We start from the raw sequence: 17,755 nt of genomic DNA on the forward strand, positions 1-17,755 counted from the left end.
AGAAAAAATACCAACAAACTGTAACTCCAAAACTCCAAAACTAAGCCTAAGAAGGGACATGAGGGGCTGGAGCAATAGCACAGTGGGTAGGGCATTTGCCTTGCAAGCGGCCGACCCAGGTTCGATTTCCAGCATCCCATATCAATTCCCTGAGCACCGCCAGGAGTAATTCCTGAGTGCAGAGCCAGGAGTAACCCCTGTGCATCGCTGGGTGTGACCCAAAAAGAAAAAAAAAAGAAGGGACTTGAAAATCTGCTGCCATCGAATGGTGAGTGGCATCTCCCTCAGCCCTTCAGCACCTGATCTTCCTGGGGGCCCTGCAGCTGAGGCACAAGCACTCCAATCCACATATTGAAGCATGAGGCCATCAGTTTTCCAGGGCCACCTGCAGTCACTCCTGGTCCTCCTCCAATCTCTCTCCAATTCCTGACCAAAAATAGCCACAGAGAAACACAAATGTGGGGACCAGGACCCAGTCCAGCAGTGAGGGGGTATGCGTGTCTAGCATGTGCCCAACCCAGTTTGGATTCCCAGCACCAAACGATTCCCTGAGCATTGCCAGGTGCAGCTCTGGAGGACAGCAACCCCGCCAAGATGGCCCAGGTGTCCCTGGCACTGCAGAACCGGAGCAAACATGGCTCCTTTGGGCCTTGCACTGCGCTACAGGCCCAGCTGACTGAGAGTCATGGTCAGGTCCTGGGCCTCCTGAGCACTGCTTGAGAATCCCCCCCCAATAAATACATAATAAAGTAAAAATCTAAATAACACAGACCTTGGCATTGGAAACCATGGCCTGAAAGGCACTTCAACCAAGCACCGACCAGAGGCATTTGGGTGGAGACAACTCTCAAACGGCCTGTAGGAAAACCCTTCCTGGAGGCCAGAGCTGGCCTGGAGTAGGTCAGAGGGAGGCCATGGCTGCACCTGGCTTGGAGACAAGGTCTCCACTGACTGCAGGAGTGGAGAGAGGGGCAGCTCCTCCTCTCCTTGCACTGGAGCCCCTTTCTACAGCTGGGCCAAGGCTGGGGGACAGTGTGTGTGGCCCCGCTAGACAACAGGAGCAGAACTCGGATACTGGATGAGGCAGTTTTTTCCGTGAGTGCCCCGAACCTGAACAACCAGCGGCAATGGGGTTCCGGGGGAAGGCCAGCTGCCCTCAGGTCCCTTGCAAAGAAGCTTTGTGGGTGATGAATGGGGGGTGATGAGATTTGTCTTCCAATGATGCTGCAGGCATTCCCAAAATTTGCTGCCATGCAAGGTGGCGGATCTCAACCCCGGCCCACAGGGATCCTGCCTCCTTGTTCACTAGCACAGAGCCTGGAGGGCTAGCAGTAGCACACAGCCCGCACCCTGGGGACCTGAGACAGTAATCTGGCTTGGAAGACAAATGGAGATCTCAGGAGGTTTGAGAGCAAGGGTTCTCCAAGACTGCTCAAAGACCTGGACCAGGATCGGGGAAATAATCAAAACTGGTCGTGTGTCACACTAATGGCCTCCTCCTCCTCACAGCATAGCCTCTACTGCACAGGCCCAGGGTGGCCTGGGGTGACACTGCTTTGCTGTAGCCAGCAGACACTACTTACCGCATGAACAGGGTTGCACTGGTCTATGGGGCTCTTGAAATCCGTTCTTAACTCATCAAAGGCAATGATCTGTGAAAGAAAACAAAAGTGTGATGTGAGTGCAAAAGAGGATCAATAGGCCTTGTCCAAAGTTTCCTATAGATTTGCTTTAAAATCACTAACGCATGGACAGGGGACAGATGACACAAGGTGATCAAGAGGTGGCTGCTGTCAAAGGCAGTTATGGACAATTGAGGGTTAACTCCACTCTGTCCACTTCTATGTATGTTAATAGCCCCCAACAAATCTATATGGTTAAAATAAAAACCTCATTTACCATTGGTGGTGTTTGATTTAGCCTTGACAGAAAACTGTATGGAGATTTCTAAAATAATTTAAAACAGAGCATCCATATGACCCAAAGATTCTCTTCTGAGGCATCAATCCCAACAACACAGAGCAGTGACTGGAAAAGATTGTGCACACCTATGCTCACAGAAGCGCTGTTTACAATAGCCAAAATCCGGAAATAGCCCAAATGCCCAAAGACAGTTGAGTGGATAAAGAAATTGTGGCCTAAGTCCACAATGAATGGAAAATCACCGCTATCAAATCAAGATGAAGTCATGCCTTTTGCTGCAACTTGGATGGAACTAAATAGAATCAAGTAAAGTGAAGTAAGGAGGTGACACAAGCCAGATGACTTCACTCATATGTGATATGTAGACAAACAAAGCAAGAGAATGGACAGCATCAATGAAAACAGGTTCTAGACTTTGACAACAAAACTGAGCTTACCAAGTGATGGGGGGAGGACTTGAAGGCAGCAAAAGAGATAGATTGGAAATGACATCAGGACAGAGGTAAAGGATCTTGGGCAATTTAGTGTTGGAAGAGGTAGGGTAATTTTGTACACCCAAGCATAAACATGAACACTCTTGTGACCATGTTGCTTCAATAACAATAAAAAATATTCATTTTCCCAAATCAAGTCATTTCAGCCTTCTGTGCTTTGTAAAGATACAAAGAAAACTTACGGTGGAGAACACAGATTGGGAATTTGGATAAAGGCATGAAAATTTTGCTTCCATCTAGAACTCTCTGCTTCTCTTGTATCTGAAAGGGCTGTTTTTTTTTTGTTTATTTTGGCAGTGAGGCTGATTGGAATGTAAATGGACAGATGTCAGGCAAGGGAGAAAAAAATTACACACACAGTTGACAATCATAACTCAAACCCAGCTGTCACAGTCTGGACATTCAGCACCTGTGAAGTCATGCCTCCAGATCTCAGCCCCCGAGACTTGAGTCTGATGTTGATGCCAGAGACTCAGAACTATCTGGGGAGCAATGGTTCCCCCATTTGTCTGGAGAGAAATATGTTGGAGCTGACCTCCAGTTCTGAAATGAGGAATGGTAGAACCACAGAAAGAACTTACCAGAAAGGAAGCTTCCCCACCTGGCCACTATGTATGTCCTCGGAAGGGGGACTCGATGAGACAATAAGGTGGGTTTGGACCAATAGCATGTCCTCTCTCAGAGGATGGAGGCCTTGTATACTCTCAATTTTTTTTTACTCTCACTTTTGTCTCTCCAAAGCTGTACATAACCAGATGTACCTGACTACCCCCACAAAGTCACAGCCCTGGTTCCCTGAACCCTCAGCAAAATGGCTTTGTTTTTTGTTTATTTTGGGGTCACCTGAGTGGCAGTGCTCAAGCATTACTTCTCATGGCGCTCAGGAGACTTTATGTGGTACTGGGAATCGAATCTGAGGTCAGCCACACACAAGGCAAACACCTTACCCACGGTACTATCTCTCATGCTCCAGTTTTTGGCAAAATTGCTAAGGCAATGAAGCTGGTACACCACCCACAAGAGGGCTGAGGATAAAGTGCTGAGCAATGGAAAACAACTCCTCCTCCCTCTACAAAGCAGCTATAATTTTAAGGAAGTCATATGTTATCCAGATTTCAACATCCCAATAGACTTAGGGGGAAATTCTAGTATGATATGTACTAAACATGCACAGTTTATAGCATCCCTTGCCAAAAAGTTAATTATCAGACCCATGCTCAAAGCCTTTAATCACAAGAAATTTCCTACTTACTACGGATGCTCACTGCATTTCCAGCTACCTCTTAGTAATCCCAATTTTCCTGTACTTCTGTATGCATTCCCTAGGCATCCGAACACACCCTAGCCATGGTCAGCAAGCCACAGCCTGCAGGTCCAATCTAGCTGCTGTCCATCTGTGTATAATCTGAGAACTAAGAATGGGTTTTACAAAATTCTATTGTGTAACATGTAAATATCATATTATGCTCAAATTTCATTTTCCATGAAGTTTTAGGGAAATAAAAATTATGTATATAGGGACCAGAGCGATAGTACAGCAGATGGGTATTTGCCTTACATGCAGCCAACCCGAATTCAATCCCTGGCATTCCATATGGTCCCCTGAGCACTGCCAGAAGTGATTCTTGAGTAAGGGGTAATCCCTAAGCACTGCTGGGTATGACTCAAAAACAACAATAACAAAAGTATATATATATATATACACACACACACACACACACACACACACACACACATATGTATATATTATCTATCACTGTCACTGTTATCCTGTTGCTCATCAATTTGTTCGAGCGGGAACCAGTAATGTCTCTCATTGTGAGACTTATTGTTACTGGTTTTTGACATACGGAATATACCACGGGTAGCTTGCCAGGCTCTGCCATGCGGGCATGATACTCTCAGTAGCTTGCCGGGCTCTCCGAGAGGGGCAGAGGAATCGAACCCAGGTCGGCCATGTGAAAGGCGAACGCCCTACAGATGTGCTATCGCTCCAGCCCATGTCTATATATAGATGTATAGATATAGATATAGATATGTATACATACACACACACAGGCAGTGCCCAGGGGTCTGGAGCAAGCCACTTCTGGCTCTGCTTGGTCCCACACAAGCAGTGGTGCTTGCAGATCACCAGATATAGATATAGATATGTATACATACACACACACAGGCAGTGCCCAGGGGTCTGGAGCAAGCCACTTCTGGCTCTGCTTGGTCCCACACAAGCAGTGGTGCTTGCAGATCACCAAGGCTATACCCGTGCAATGCAGGTGTGGGGAAAATTTGTAGTACTGGGGATGGAACTTCAGGTCTTACATGGGCCAGGTAAGTGTTTTACCCTTAAAGCTCTGTCTTGGGCCCCACATGCACTCTTTTACATAGTATGGTCTATACTCGGGCACTACAGAGGCAGAGTTAACTCGCTGTGGCAGATACCATTTAGACTGCAAAACCCCCAGAGTGTTATCTTATCCTTGATAGGGAAAATCAGGAACCGCCGATCTATTCTTGTATTTACTTACCCTCCTGAGCTGTACTGTCCAATATAGTAGCCACATTTTACTATTTAAATTTTCATTAGTTAAAATTAAATCTTAAAATTAAGTAATCACTTTTTAATTGCTTTAAAAAAGGAAGTATCTGTCTGGCAGTAGCTATTAAACCACACAGATATAAAACCTTTCCGTCATCACGGGGAGTTTCTTTGTTCAGCCTGTTTTTTCCTTTGCTATTGCTTTGATGGCACTGAAAAGGAATCAAATCACTTTTCCAGAAGGAACCCCTCAAAGAATTGTCAGCTATCAGGACTCCAGAAAATCTTACTTCTTTACACTGAATCTTTCCATTATTTATATAAGCTGTGAAAAATGTTGTCTCATCATCTTGATTGTGCTCCATTGACATTATAGGTTATAAATTTTCATATTGAAATGTCACAGCGAAAGCCTAATGCCATATTCAAGATGAGGTCATTCAGTACAAGGAATAAAAGTATATATCCCCTACTCTATTCTCTAACTTTGTATCACTTGTCATCCTGCTGCTCATCGATTTGCTCAAGAGGGTGTCAGTAACGAATGTCCCTGTTGCCTGCTAGTGTAGCCCAATGGCGTCTGCTCACTCCAGGAACACGAAGAGCCTCAAACCAATCTCTAACCTATGCCTCTATTAATATAACCTGACTGTATTTGGTTTTTGGGTGGTAGCTACAGCACATCCCTGACTTTGGCCTGCCATTGCCTAAAGCCTTGCATATTTTTCCTGCGCTTCAGTTAAATTTAGTCCATCTCATTGTGCACAAACTTTGTTAGATTTGAGAGTCTTAGAATACAAACTCATCTCTATCCCTTTTAGTTCTTCCCTTTCCATTTGGTTCATTAGTCCGAGATACTGAGATATGATCTATCCCCCAACTACAAGTCCTGATGCATCTGATGCCCTCAATACACACACACACACACACACACACACACACACACACACACACACATATTCACCCAGATATAAATGAGAGCCAAGTATGGTGAGGAACAGAGCTAGAAGCTCACTGCTCCAAAGTCCCGTGAGGCTAACACCAGCAATCCTCATGCCTATTATTTATCAAATGAGAAAGATAAATCATCTTGTTCAGATCAAATTAATTGCAAGTCTCTCAATAACTTTAGAAGCCTGCAAGTGTGGGCAATTTCGTAACCAAGTTGAAGACAGCACAGGAAGTAAAAAAACTTTTCCTCATCTTCCCAGTCCCATATCCTCTGCCTCTGTTCATCAGTCACAGAGACTGGGGAGCCGGTGGAGGGTTGAAGACAGCCCCACCTGATGGTAGCAACAGAAGACACACACCTGCGCAGCTTCCCTCCCAGTCCTGACCTTGCCAGGGCCCAGCGTAAGTGCAAGAAATTAGTCTGGACTGAAAGGAGTCAAGGAAGCAAATGCTTGAGGCAGGGGCCAGGGCCAGAGGTGGAACCCTTTGGCTTCAATGCAGCCACTTCCTAAGCTACAGGAAGGCTGAGAGGAAAGGAAGGCCTTGGAGGGGCAGCACCACCTTTGAGTGCAGTCAGATAAAAGGTACTTCCTAGGTGTTTGCTGATAATGGTATGGCTGCACAGCCACTGAGAATACAGACTTTCCACACCATTATCCAATCAATCCAGTCACTTGACATGCAATGAGCATCCAGCCAGGGGCTAAGCCCTGGAGATCCAAAACTCCACAAGAAGTAGTGCCTGTCATCCAATTCTGCTCCACAGGGCAAGCCTGTAAACAGATCATTATATTGCAAAGTGGTAAGTGCTATAATCAAGATAATTCCAATAATAGCTACCATTCATTGCATGCTCGTTATGTTGAGCACTTGTTTAACCCTTCCATCAACTGTGAGGGGGAACTGTTATTTTCTGCATTTCTTAGATGAAAGCGAGACTCAAAGTGGTTAAATTACTTGCCCAAGATCACTGCTCTGGTTTCCAGTATTCAAAGCTTGGCCACAGTGACACAAAAGCAATTACCAGCACATTATCCTGTCTCCTAATACCTACAGAGAGAAGGAAATGAGGATTTTAGGGAAGTACAGAATGAGCATCTAACCTGCAGAATAAAAGAAAAACTTCCCAGAGGAGGTGTGGATTCAGTTGGGCATTTCTTAGAACTAATTCATAGTGTCACAGCCTCCTGACCCTTTCTGAGCAGAGAAGACATGGACAGTACAATGCAATAAGGCAATGAAGGAAGTGAGAATCAAGCATCAGATAAAGAAAACCTGCAATTGGTCATCCCATAAAACCTCAACTTCACAGGGCATACATGTTATGATTGGTAATCCAAAAAACTCATTTGCATAGCCAATCGGATAGCAGAAACAGCTAAGGGGGTGGGGAAATTTTATACACACACACACACACACACACACACAGGTCATGGTACAGAGGTGCATAGATCATGAATAGTAGATGAGACACTCAGACTGTGAGTAGAAGGAGGTATAGCATTGGGGCTGCTCCTTGGGTGAGGTGGTTCCTGTTTCTATGGCTGCTGCTGATTACATCAGAGTCAGCCTGCAGAGATGTACCCATATAATCTGTAAAATAAAGAGCTGTCACACACTAAAGGTATCTGATGGTCTGCATGCTTATCTCACACGCCATACCCAGGAACCCAAAGCCAGTCAGAGCAGCTGCAATCAGAGCCTAACCACGAACACCAGGGATAGACTCTATCAGTGTCCAGCCACCAGGGAAGGAGAACTGCTTCGTGCCACTGTGTACCCAGACCTGCTTCCTGGAGTTCACTTCACCAAGGCACCAAAATCTGATGGCTGGCGGTAAACTTTCACTGCTGATTCAGTAAGATCACCTCAAGTCCCATCTATGGCTTTGAACTCTCATTTTTTTAATTCACATACAGTAAAATTCACTCCCTTTGGTCAAATTTTTGTGATATGTCAAGTGCTGAGGCACGTGTACACCTCCAAAGTCAAGACACAAAAAATTCCCTCCAGCTGCCCCTTTAGAATCCACCCTCTCTAACCTCAGCCCCCACCCCAACCCTGCAACCACAGGTAGGTTCCACATCCATCCCTATAAAAAACCATTTTCTGGATGCCTTTTTCAGAAAATCATTTGAATTTAATCAAGCAGTGGGTCAGATTTTGAGTGTGGCCTCTTCATGAAAAGAAGACATTGTAGCTTCAGTCACCTTGCAACCAGTATTTGTCTGATCTCTTTTGCTTCTGAGCAGCATTCCTTTGCCTAGATGTACCAGTTTGTTTATTCATTCAGCTCTTAAAGAATATTTGCGTGGTTGTTTCCAGCTTGTGATCGTTATGAATAAAGCTGTTATAAACATTCGCGCAACAATTTTGTCTAAATTTATGTTTCCCATTCTCTTTGGTAAGCAGGGAAGCAATCACTGACTCCTGTGGCAAGTGTATGTTGAACTTATACAAGAAGTGATTTGCACATTGGCGGGGCTAGTTTTCATGCCCCTAATAAGGAATATGCAAGTTCTGTCCAGTCACTCCAGCCTCCTCTCCAACACTCAGACTTGTCAATTTTATTTGCTTCAGCTTGAACTTATTTCTTGCCCTAACCATCTTAATGGATGTGTAGATGTATTTCACTGTAGCTTTCATTTGCATTTCACAGTGACTAATGATGTTGAGCATCTATTCACAGGTCTAATTGCCATTTGTATATCTTACTTGGTAGAGGGTGTGTTTAAATCAGTCACCCATCTTTTTTTGTTACTGTTAATTTAGCTGTTTGTTTTCTTACACATGATTTTTGAGAGTTCTTTCTAGATTCTGAATATAATTTCTTTGTCAGATGTACTTTGCATGTCTTTTCTTCTGGTCTGTGTGACTTATCATTTCATTCTTAACAGTGCCTTGCCCAGCAAAAACTTTTTTCTTATACTCACCAGTTTAGCCAATTTATTCATTTTTCTTCTATTAATCATACTTTTGGTATTGGATCTAAGAACTCTTTCAGCTGGAAGAATTCTAAGATCACAAAGGTTTTTTTTTTTAAACATATTCCACCCAACCCCCAACCTCCTGCCAAAAAAAAAAAAGGATTTTTCTCTATGGAAAGGTTCAAATAACAAATTCTATTTCTTTAAAAGATTGAGGGCAATTTGAGTTATCTATTTCTCATTATGTGAGCTTTGAAATTTTTTTATTTCGAGGAACTAGTCCATTTTATCAAAGCTGTCAGATTTGCCAGCTGAATTTCTGTTCAGATCCACTCTCATTTCTTGTTTCATCTTTCTTCCTAGATCCCTTTCTTTTTTCTCAAAAAAATTTATGAGATGGAGGTTTGAGTGAACATACAAAAGGCTAGAAAAGATAGCAGCAGAACAATGGACACAAAGCAAGAGAAACCATTCCTGGAGAGCTGAGATTCTCGAATAATGCACCATGACTCTGCCAGGGATTGGGAAAGGCCTGGAAATGGGGCATCTGACACCTAACATACAAGCGACAGCAGCAAATATTAAGTAAAAAATCAGCCAGCTAAAAGGCCTCTGCATAGAAACCATCCGCATAATGGAAAAATAATCTATGAGATGGAAAAAAACATTTGCAAACCATATATCTGCTCAGGGGTTGACATCTTAAGTATTTCAAGAACTCATATGACTTAATAGCACAATAAAACAATCCGATTTAAATATGAGCAAAGGATCTGAATAGACACTTTTCCAAAGAAGATATTCATGAGACCAACTGGTGCATGAAAAGATTCTCCATAATCATCAGGGAAATGCAAATCCAAGTCACGATGAGCATCACCCCCACCTGTTGGAATGACCATCATCAAGGAGACAAGGAGAAGCAAGGCTGGAAAAGGGGGAAGGAGAAAGCCTCAGGCACTGTTGTGGGCATGTGAATTGGCACCTCCACTATGCAAAACAGGATGGAAGATCCTCAAAAGTTAAGAATAGAACTACCACAGGATCAACCAATATCAACTACTGGGGTATTGAGCCAAAGGGGGGGGGGGAACACTACCTTAAAAAGATATCTGCAACCCTGTGTTCATAATAGCATTGTTTACAAAAGCCAGGTCATAGAGGTACTGTGTGTTTTGGGGTTTTGTTTTCTTTTGGTTTGGGGGTCACCTGCAGTGGTGCTTAGGGCTTCTGGCCCTGCGCTCAGGGGATCACCCCTAGTGGTGCTCAGGGGACCATATGTCAGGAATCAAACCCAGGTGGGCTATGTGCAAGGTGAGTGCCTTAGCTCCTGTACTATCTCTCCAGCTTCAGTAAAATTTACCCATAAAAATGTGGAAAACCTACCATTTAAGATATCACAAGTGAACCAGGAGGGCATAATGCTAAGTGACAGAAGCCAATTACCGAAAAACTAATACTGAATAATGTCACCTTTATATGCCACTGAATATGTACCCAAACATAGGAAAAAAAGAGTATGCACAGAGGAGTGTGGGCTCAGTAAGCACCTGGGTGTGAAGCATGCCCCCCTGCCAGGAGGGGGCTCTGTAAGCACCAGGGAAAGGGTCCCTGCTCAGCTGCTGTGTGGGGTTTGGAGAGAAGTCACGAGAGCAGAGCCTTGGAGCTCTCAGCACCAGGGAACAGTATTTTCTTTCCTTTGGATGCTATATGTGTGAGACAAAGAGTGTTAAGGGGACTATTTTGGTAACCACTTCTCAATCTGTGGAAATCAGGCCAGCGGTGCTGTAAACTTACGCCATGATGTGTGTCAATTTTTTTCTCAGTAAAAGGGGCTACAGCTGGAGGCTCCAAGAGAAGAGGAACGTGGGACTCAGGGGCCCAGAGAAGTCCAGAAAGAAAGGGAACTTGGGCAGAGAACGCTACCTGTCTATAAACAGTGCACACGGTCCCTGCCACCACTGGGCTCAGCCTAACTTACCCCCAAAAGTCCTGCACAAGCCCTTCAGCTGCTCCCCATCTCCCACCCCCATGGGATCGTGAAGACTCCTGTGAGGGTCCTCGCCCTGGAGCAGGTGCCCTCAGCGATGTCAGCTACCCCAGAGTCTGATCTAAGTCTAGACCATCTTCATCCCAGGGCCTCAACATCAGCAGGGGGCAGCCTGGACCCGCTACAAAAGCGTGGGAATTCAAGAAATACTTCGATGGAAAGGATAGAAAAACATTTTGATGTAGACGATAGAAATCCTCCAAGGACAATTCCTTCTTTAGGCTCACAGTCTTTTTATTTTTTTAATTTTTATTTTATTTTATTTTTCAACTAATCACCATGGGGTACAGTTACAGGCTTACAAACTTTCATGCTTATGTTTCAGTCATGATCGAGTACCCATTCCTTCACCAGTGCCCATTCTCCACCACCAATAATCCTGGTATCCCTCCCACCACTCCCACCCCCCCACCCCACCCCGCCTCTGTGGCAGGGTATTCCCTTTTTGCTGTCTCTCCTTATGGGTGTTGTGGTTTGCAACAGAGGTATTGAATTGCTATCATTCGGTCTATTGTCTACTTTCAGCACGCATCTCCCCTCCCGAGCGGGCCCTCCAAGCACCCTATACGTGGTGTTCCCTTTTCTTTTTTTTTCTTTTTATTTATTTATTTATTTATTTTTAATTAGAGAATCACCGTGAGGGTACACAAACCATAAGGCACATTGAAGACAAGGTCGGCGAAACCCTCCACGATATTGAAGATAAAGGTATCTTCAAAGGTGACACGGAACTAAGCAATCTAGTAAAAACAGAGATCAACAAATGGGACTACATTAAACTAAAAAGCTTCTGCACCGCAAGAGATACAGTGACCAGAATACAAAGACTATCCACAGAATGGGAAAGGATATTTACACAATACCCATCAGATAAGGGGTTGATATCAATGGTATATAAAGCACTGGTTGAACTCTACAAGAAGAAAACATCCAACCCCATCAAAAAATGGGGCGAAGAAATGAACAGAAACTTTACCAAGGAAGAAATACGAATGGCCAAAAGGCACATGAAAAAGTGCTCTACATCACTAATCATCAGAGAGATGCAGATCAAAACAACCATGAGATACCACCTCACACCACAGAGACTAGCACACATCCAAAAGAACAAAAGCAACCACTGTTGGAGAGGATGTGGGGAGAAAGGGACCCTTCTTCACTGCTGGTGGGTGTTCCCTTTTCTATCTGAGCTGCCTTTTCCCTCTGCATGGAAGGCCGGCTTCCAAGCCATGGAGCAATCCTCCTGGTATTTGCCTCTACTATTCTTGGGTGTAAGTCTCCCATTCTGTTTCTTTATATTCCACAAATGTAGGCTCACAGTCTTTGCAATCAGAGATAAAAAGTCATAGAACTTGGGTTGGAATATATGCTTCGGGGCTCAGGCTTAATCCCCAGCTCCCAACCCAGAGCACCAAGCTGGGAGTAGCCCTTGCACACTGCACGGTGTGGCAAAACACAAAACAAAGCTCGAGAAAAAGCTTGTCTGAAACTGTTTGCTCAAAACAACCATGTTGGATCCTGGCAAAAGCCAGATGCCTGCCTTCTCCAGGAGTGAATGAGACCCCAGGGTAACCCTAGCAGAGAGTCAATCTTTTGGAGTGCCCTGCTGCTCTGGAAACTTCTCTTCCCTGTGTTTTCGCCACAGTGTTTGCTGGTTTCTGAAAGATCTTCAGGTCTGAAAGATCTTCAATGACCTTGAGTGTCATCTTACATTTATATCCTTTACTGGATTGCTGTATTTGATGAGCACGAGAACTCCAAGCACAGGAGAAGGATTTCCTGCTAGCATGCAGTTTGGGAAACAGAATCTAGGTGGCACTTCTGAGTAACATTCAGATGACAGGTGGCACTGGGAGCAAAGGATGACCCATAGCCAGGACCAGGGCCTTGAGTCCTGAATTACCTAGTGCCCCATTCAGCATACCGTGCTGCCTCTCTGTGAGCTGAAAGGGAGAAATACGTCATCATTGCTGAAGATGCACAAACCCACCCTGTGCTGGGTCCCCACCCTAAGCCTAGCCCTGAAGTAACAAGAAGTTCTTCCTGTCCTGACAGAGGCCATCACTGGGGCAGAAGGGAGAATAAGCAGCAAACAAGACAGAAAGGTTAGGCTGCCTGAGGTATATCAGGGTGAGATGAAGACATAGAATTGGATGGTGGTCAAGGAAGGCTTCTCTGAGGAGGTGTCATTTCATTTAAGAGAGCTGAAAAACCAGGCATAAACCTAGAAAGGTCTGGAAAGGAAAGTTCAAGATATTATGCCACAGAGGACCTAAAAGGTGAACAGGGATGGTGAAGGGAAGAGCGGCAGGGAGCACGGTGAAGTACAGAAATGCCAGAGTTGAAGCCCTGTAATAGACAACAGGAAAGGCTGTTAAGAGCAAGGCCTGGCCACCTCCCCACTCTGTGGCACCCATTGGCCAACAGTGCCACCAGGTCCATCTGCAGGGCCAGATTCTATCCACCTGATCTTTGTATTCCAGTGGCAATGTGGCCTGTGTGGCCTGCAGAACACAGTGTGTGTGTGTGTGGCTTATGGCCTTCAATCTAACAGGGTTGCCCAGATGTGACCAACAGGGGACATGATGAAACTGGTCCATCCAAGTGGAACCAGGGGCCATCAGGAACACCAAGAAAGGGGCGGGGGTCCCATTGATTTAGGGTAAACGTTATTGTCATCCAGATGAAAAGCCCATGTTCAGAGGCAATATTCAAAGAGATCCCAGAGATCACAAGTCCTGGCAAGATGCCAGAAGCCATGGGGAAAAATTTGGATTAATTCACCCCAGAGAACAAGCAGACATAGGGAAATGCAGTTGACCTAAGCCCGTAGGATTCCTGCCTTCTGACCTTTATCAACAGAGACAAGCCCCCTACCAGACTGGATTCCTAGCTGCAGTCAAGGGCAGATATTTCCACTGTGGGTTGATAGTGCCCCTCATCGCCCCCCCAAAAAACTCACATTCATTCAGAACTTCAGAATATGATGGAAATTGGGTCTTTGCAGCTACCACTTGGGTGAGCTCCTGTGAGATGAGTTTATCCAAGATGCAGAGTCCTAAATCCCCCAGTGTCCTTAGAAGAGAGAGTAAAGGGTGCTCAGAGTTTGCAGTGGCACAGCTAGAAAGCATCGCAGAGGATCCCAGGAGCCCCAGGAAGCTCAGGAGCCCCAGTAGGCTCTTCCCTGGAGTTTGCAGAGGAAGCGGAAGCTGCCCTCTTGCATGCATTTTCAGCTCTTCCTCTAGCACATCGGTTGAGGAAGTTTCCAGATTTCCAGGGTCCGGAACTAGGCATGTGTACATTCCTATTAGTCTCCTAGTTGGTAGGAACTCACTTAAGGAGGCACTGCAGAACGAAAACCCTGCTCGCCTCTGTTTGACAGTATGCGCCATCTGTGCTGCTGCCACCTGAGCTACTCCCTGGAAGGAATGATTTGCGGCGCCGCCAGGGAACGTCAGAGTGAGAGAAGCAAACAGGAGCACCCGGACCCTAGATAAATCTCTCCTAAGGAAAGCAGGCTCTGACACAAGCAAACCTTGCCGGGAACTCCCGGAAGCCACGTTTTTCATTCAGAAAACAGTCCAGTGTTCACTTCCTCTCTACACACCTTGTCCCAACAGAAGCAGTTCCTTCAAACCACTACCCACACCTGCAGGCCCCTCTGAAGGGTCCTGCTATAACTCGCCGGGAGCCCCACAGATGAGAGAAACATGGGGGATGGAGATCACTTTATGTGCCTCATGCATATGGCTTGTGTTTGGTCCAGGTTTTATGTCTGACACTGGGGCATTGGGAGACCTCAGGTCTCTATGTACACAGAAGGCAGGTATTTGCTAAACCACCGCTGAGCCCCCAGCAAGAAAGCACCACAATCCTGGGTCCCAAGGTCCAAGTTAGATCCTTGTTCACCTCCTGTGAATACAAAAACTCAACCTGACACAAAACCATCTGCCTTTTTTAAAAAGTGCACTGAACCATAAAACCCAAAAGGAGAAAGGGAGCAAAAGGGAATGCCCTGCCAAAGAGGCTGCAGGAAAGTGAGGGAAGTCTCTGTAACATTCAAGGCTACCTAGCAAACTCGGGCAGAACTGAATCCAGTACTCACTGTCTCCATCTGTCTTCCTTGTGCTTTTCTGTTCCATGAGTCAGGATCCCCTCTTTCTATAGGTGGGTGAGACAGAGGTTCTTTTTGTGGGGGCCCCACCTGTTAATACATAGGCTACTCCTGGCTCTTCACTCAGGAATCGCTCCTGGCTCAGGGGACCATTATGTGGTGCCAGGGTTCAAACCTGGGTCTGCCACATGCAAAGCAAGCACCCTACCTGCTATACTATCTCTCCAGCCCCAATGACAAATATTCTCAAAGCAATCAATAGTATGGAGCAATGCACTGGCCATGATACCCAGAACACTGACTTCTAAGGAATACAAATCAACAACTGGTCTGCTTGGGATATGGCTCAATGGTAGAGTATTTTTCTTATATGGTGATGCCCTAGATTTGATTCATAGAACTACCAAAAATATACATATATAATATAATATATATATTCCTGGCTCAACATCCAGAGATAGACTTAAAAGCAAGCTCTCAGAAGAGAGTGATGCAGAGAGTCTCTTGTCCGCACACCTGGCTGTCTTCCCCGGGGCCCCTCGGAGGGGATGGGCTCCAGCTTCCCTCCCCACCCCAAGCAGAGCTCCCGGTGGCTGAAGACTACCGGAACCTAGCTACAGCCATGCTGGAGGCCCCTCTCCACACATTCGGACAGTCCTCATGCATGAAGGTACCGGCAGAGGAACCCAGGTGTGTGTAATCCCATCAACAGCCAATATCCAGAGAGAGACTTAAAAGCAAGCTCTCAGAAGCACGCAGCCGCTTTGTGGCCACTCGATATCTTTAGCCTTCTTCTCCCTCTGGGAGAAACTGGCAATCTTCTGAGAGTTTCCTGCCCACATGGGACAGCCTTGCAAGCTTTCCATGGTGTACTCATATGCAAAATCCAGTAACAAGCTGGATCTCATTCCCCTGACCCTGAAGAGCCCCCAGTGCAACATCGTTAGGAGGGCCGAGTCGAGATAGACTTCTAAGATCTCAGGGAAAGGACAAAATGAGTTGTTACTGAGCCTGCCCAAGAAATCGGTGATTAACGGGATTTCGTGATTCGTGAATATATATATCCCTATATGTTCAAGAACTTAGAAAAGAAAAATAAATTTCAAAATAGGGCTGAAGGGCCTAAGAGAAAGCACAGTGGGTTGGGCTCTTACCTTGCATATGACCAACCTAGGTTCAATTCCTGGCACCATATATTGTCCCCTGAGCTCACCAGGGGTGATTCCTGAATGTAGAGTCTGGAGTAAACCCTAAGCACCACCAGGAGTGCCCCTCCCTCCCTAAAAAGGTCTGGAGTGATAGTATAAAGACTAAGGTACTTGTCTTGTATGCAGTCAACCTTAGTTAGATCCCCCAAACCACATATAGTCCCCAAACCCCTAGGAGTTATCTCTGAGCACAGAGCCAGAAGTAAGCCCTGAGCACCACCAGTGTGGTCCAAAAATCCCCAAAATAAAACAAAATTCAAAACAGTGCAGGAGCTCTAAGTATGGCACTAATTCCAACCACTTCCCCTGTCTTATTCAAGTTTCTTCAGGATACAGAACCAATAGGATGAGTATATAGCACAAATGATATATTTTAAGGAATTCATTCATAAAATGTTGGAAGCTGAGAAGTCCAAAATCTGAAAGTGGGCCAGATGCGAAGATCCAGGAAAAGCTGAAGCTGATGCTCAAGTACAAAGACTATCTAGCACAGTTTTCTTGTCCCAAAAATACTGATAGGATGAGGCCCACCACACTATGTCAGCTGATTGCTTGAGGCCCACGCACACCAAGAAGGGTAAGCTGCTTTACTAAAGCCCACCCACTCCAATGTTCACCTCCACCAAAACCAAAAACAAACAAACAAAAAAACACACCTTCATAAAAGCATCCAGAGTGGCATTTGCCCACATAGCTGGGCACTATGGCCCACACACTCCCGCCCCACTCCAGGAACTGGTTATGGGCATTGTGGGCCCCTGCCAGTGGGACAGAGACAGAGTTGGAGCACAGCGGACCACAGGTTCCTTTCTCACGTGAGAAACCGTGGCACGCAGTGGCCTTCATCCAAGAGTGCAGCTGATGAAGGAAGTTGCCGTAAGATAATGTGGAAGTAGCGAGCGCCACAATCTCTCCAAGGAAAGACCAAGAGCCTGAGAACCAGAGAAGAAAGGAAACTCGACCTGCCACATCCCCCTTCCCCTCTCCACCCCCCGCCCCCCCCCCCCCCCCCGCCCACCACCAACACACACACACATGCTAGAGATCCCCAGCACTCTGGGCTGCCAGCAGGGGGCGCCACACAAGGATAGGGCTGGACCAATTCCAACGCAGAGCCCCTGAGGCTGCAGGAGAAGAAAATGAGATGCAGCACTCTGGCCATATGCCTTCGTGCAGGTTTCCCCGCAATACCCGGACCCCAGCCCTAGACTCTGGGAGAGTCTGACGTCACATCACCCTGAATGCTCTCCTAGCCCCACCAATGCATGTCCCCCAACACCATCACAAACAACCACCATTGGCTGTAATCTGGTTCCATGCAGGGAGCCACCAGGTGAATCTGGACCCCAGCAGCAACTTGCTGGGGAGCCCTAGGTGTGTCTGGCCACTTCTCCTGGTTGTGGTTTTATTTTCTAGAAAAGGGGATGACAGCATCCCTCCCTCCGCAGCTGGCTCAAAGGCACATCTTGGAGCAGCTGGCCTGCAGGTAGGAGGAGGCAGAGAGCACCACTCAACACGACCAAGTTGGAGAATCAAGATGATGTTGAGTGCG

The 17,755-nt window shown here is 46.0% G+C and overlaps 1 protein-coding gene across 1 annotated transcript in view; it reads right to left on the minus strand.

Annotated features, from left to right (window-relative positions):
• Window positions 1-17,755, minus strand: part of CNIH3 (cornichon family AMPA receptor auxiliary protein 3) — a 122,596-nt gene that overhangs the window by 59,908 nt on the left and 44,933 nt on the right. The window contains exon 2 of the mRNA XM_004605420.2: window positions 1,584-1,652. Within this exon, the coding sequence (XP_004605477.1) occupies window positions 1,584-1,652 (69 nt within the window). The remainder of the gene's footprint in view (window positions 1-1,583; window positions 1,653-17,755) is intronic.

Source organism: Sorex araneus, chromosome 9 (genome assembly GCF_027595985.1).
Source record: "Sorex araneus isolate mSorAra2 chromosome 9, mSorAra2.pri, whole genome shotgun sequence".
Classification (NCBI taxonomy): Eukaryota; Metazoa; Chordata; class Mammalia; order Eulipotyphla; family Soricidae; genus Sorex; species Sorex araneus.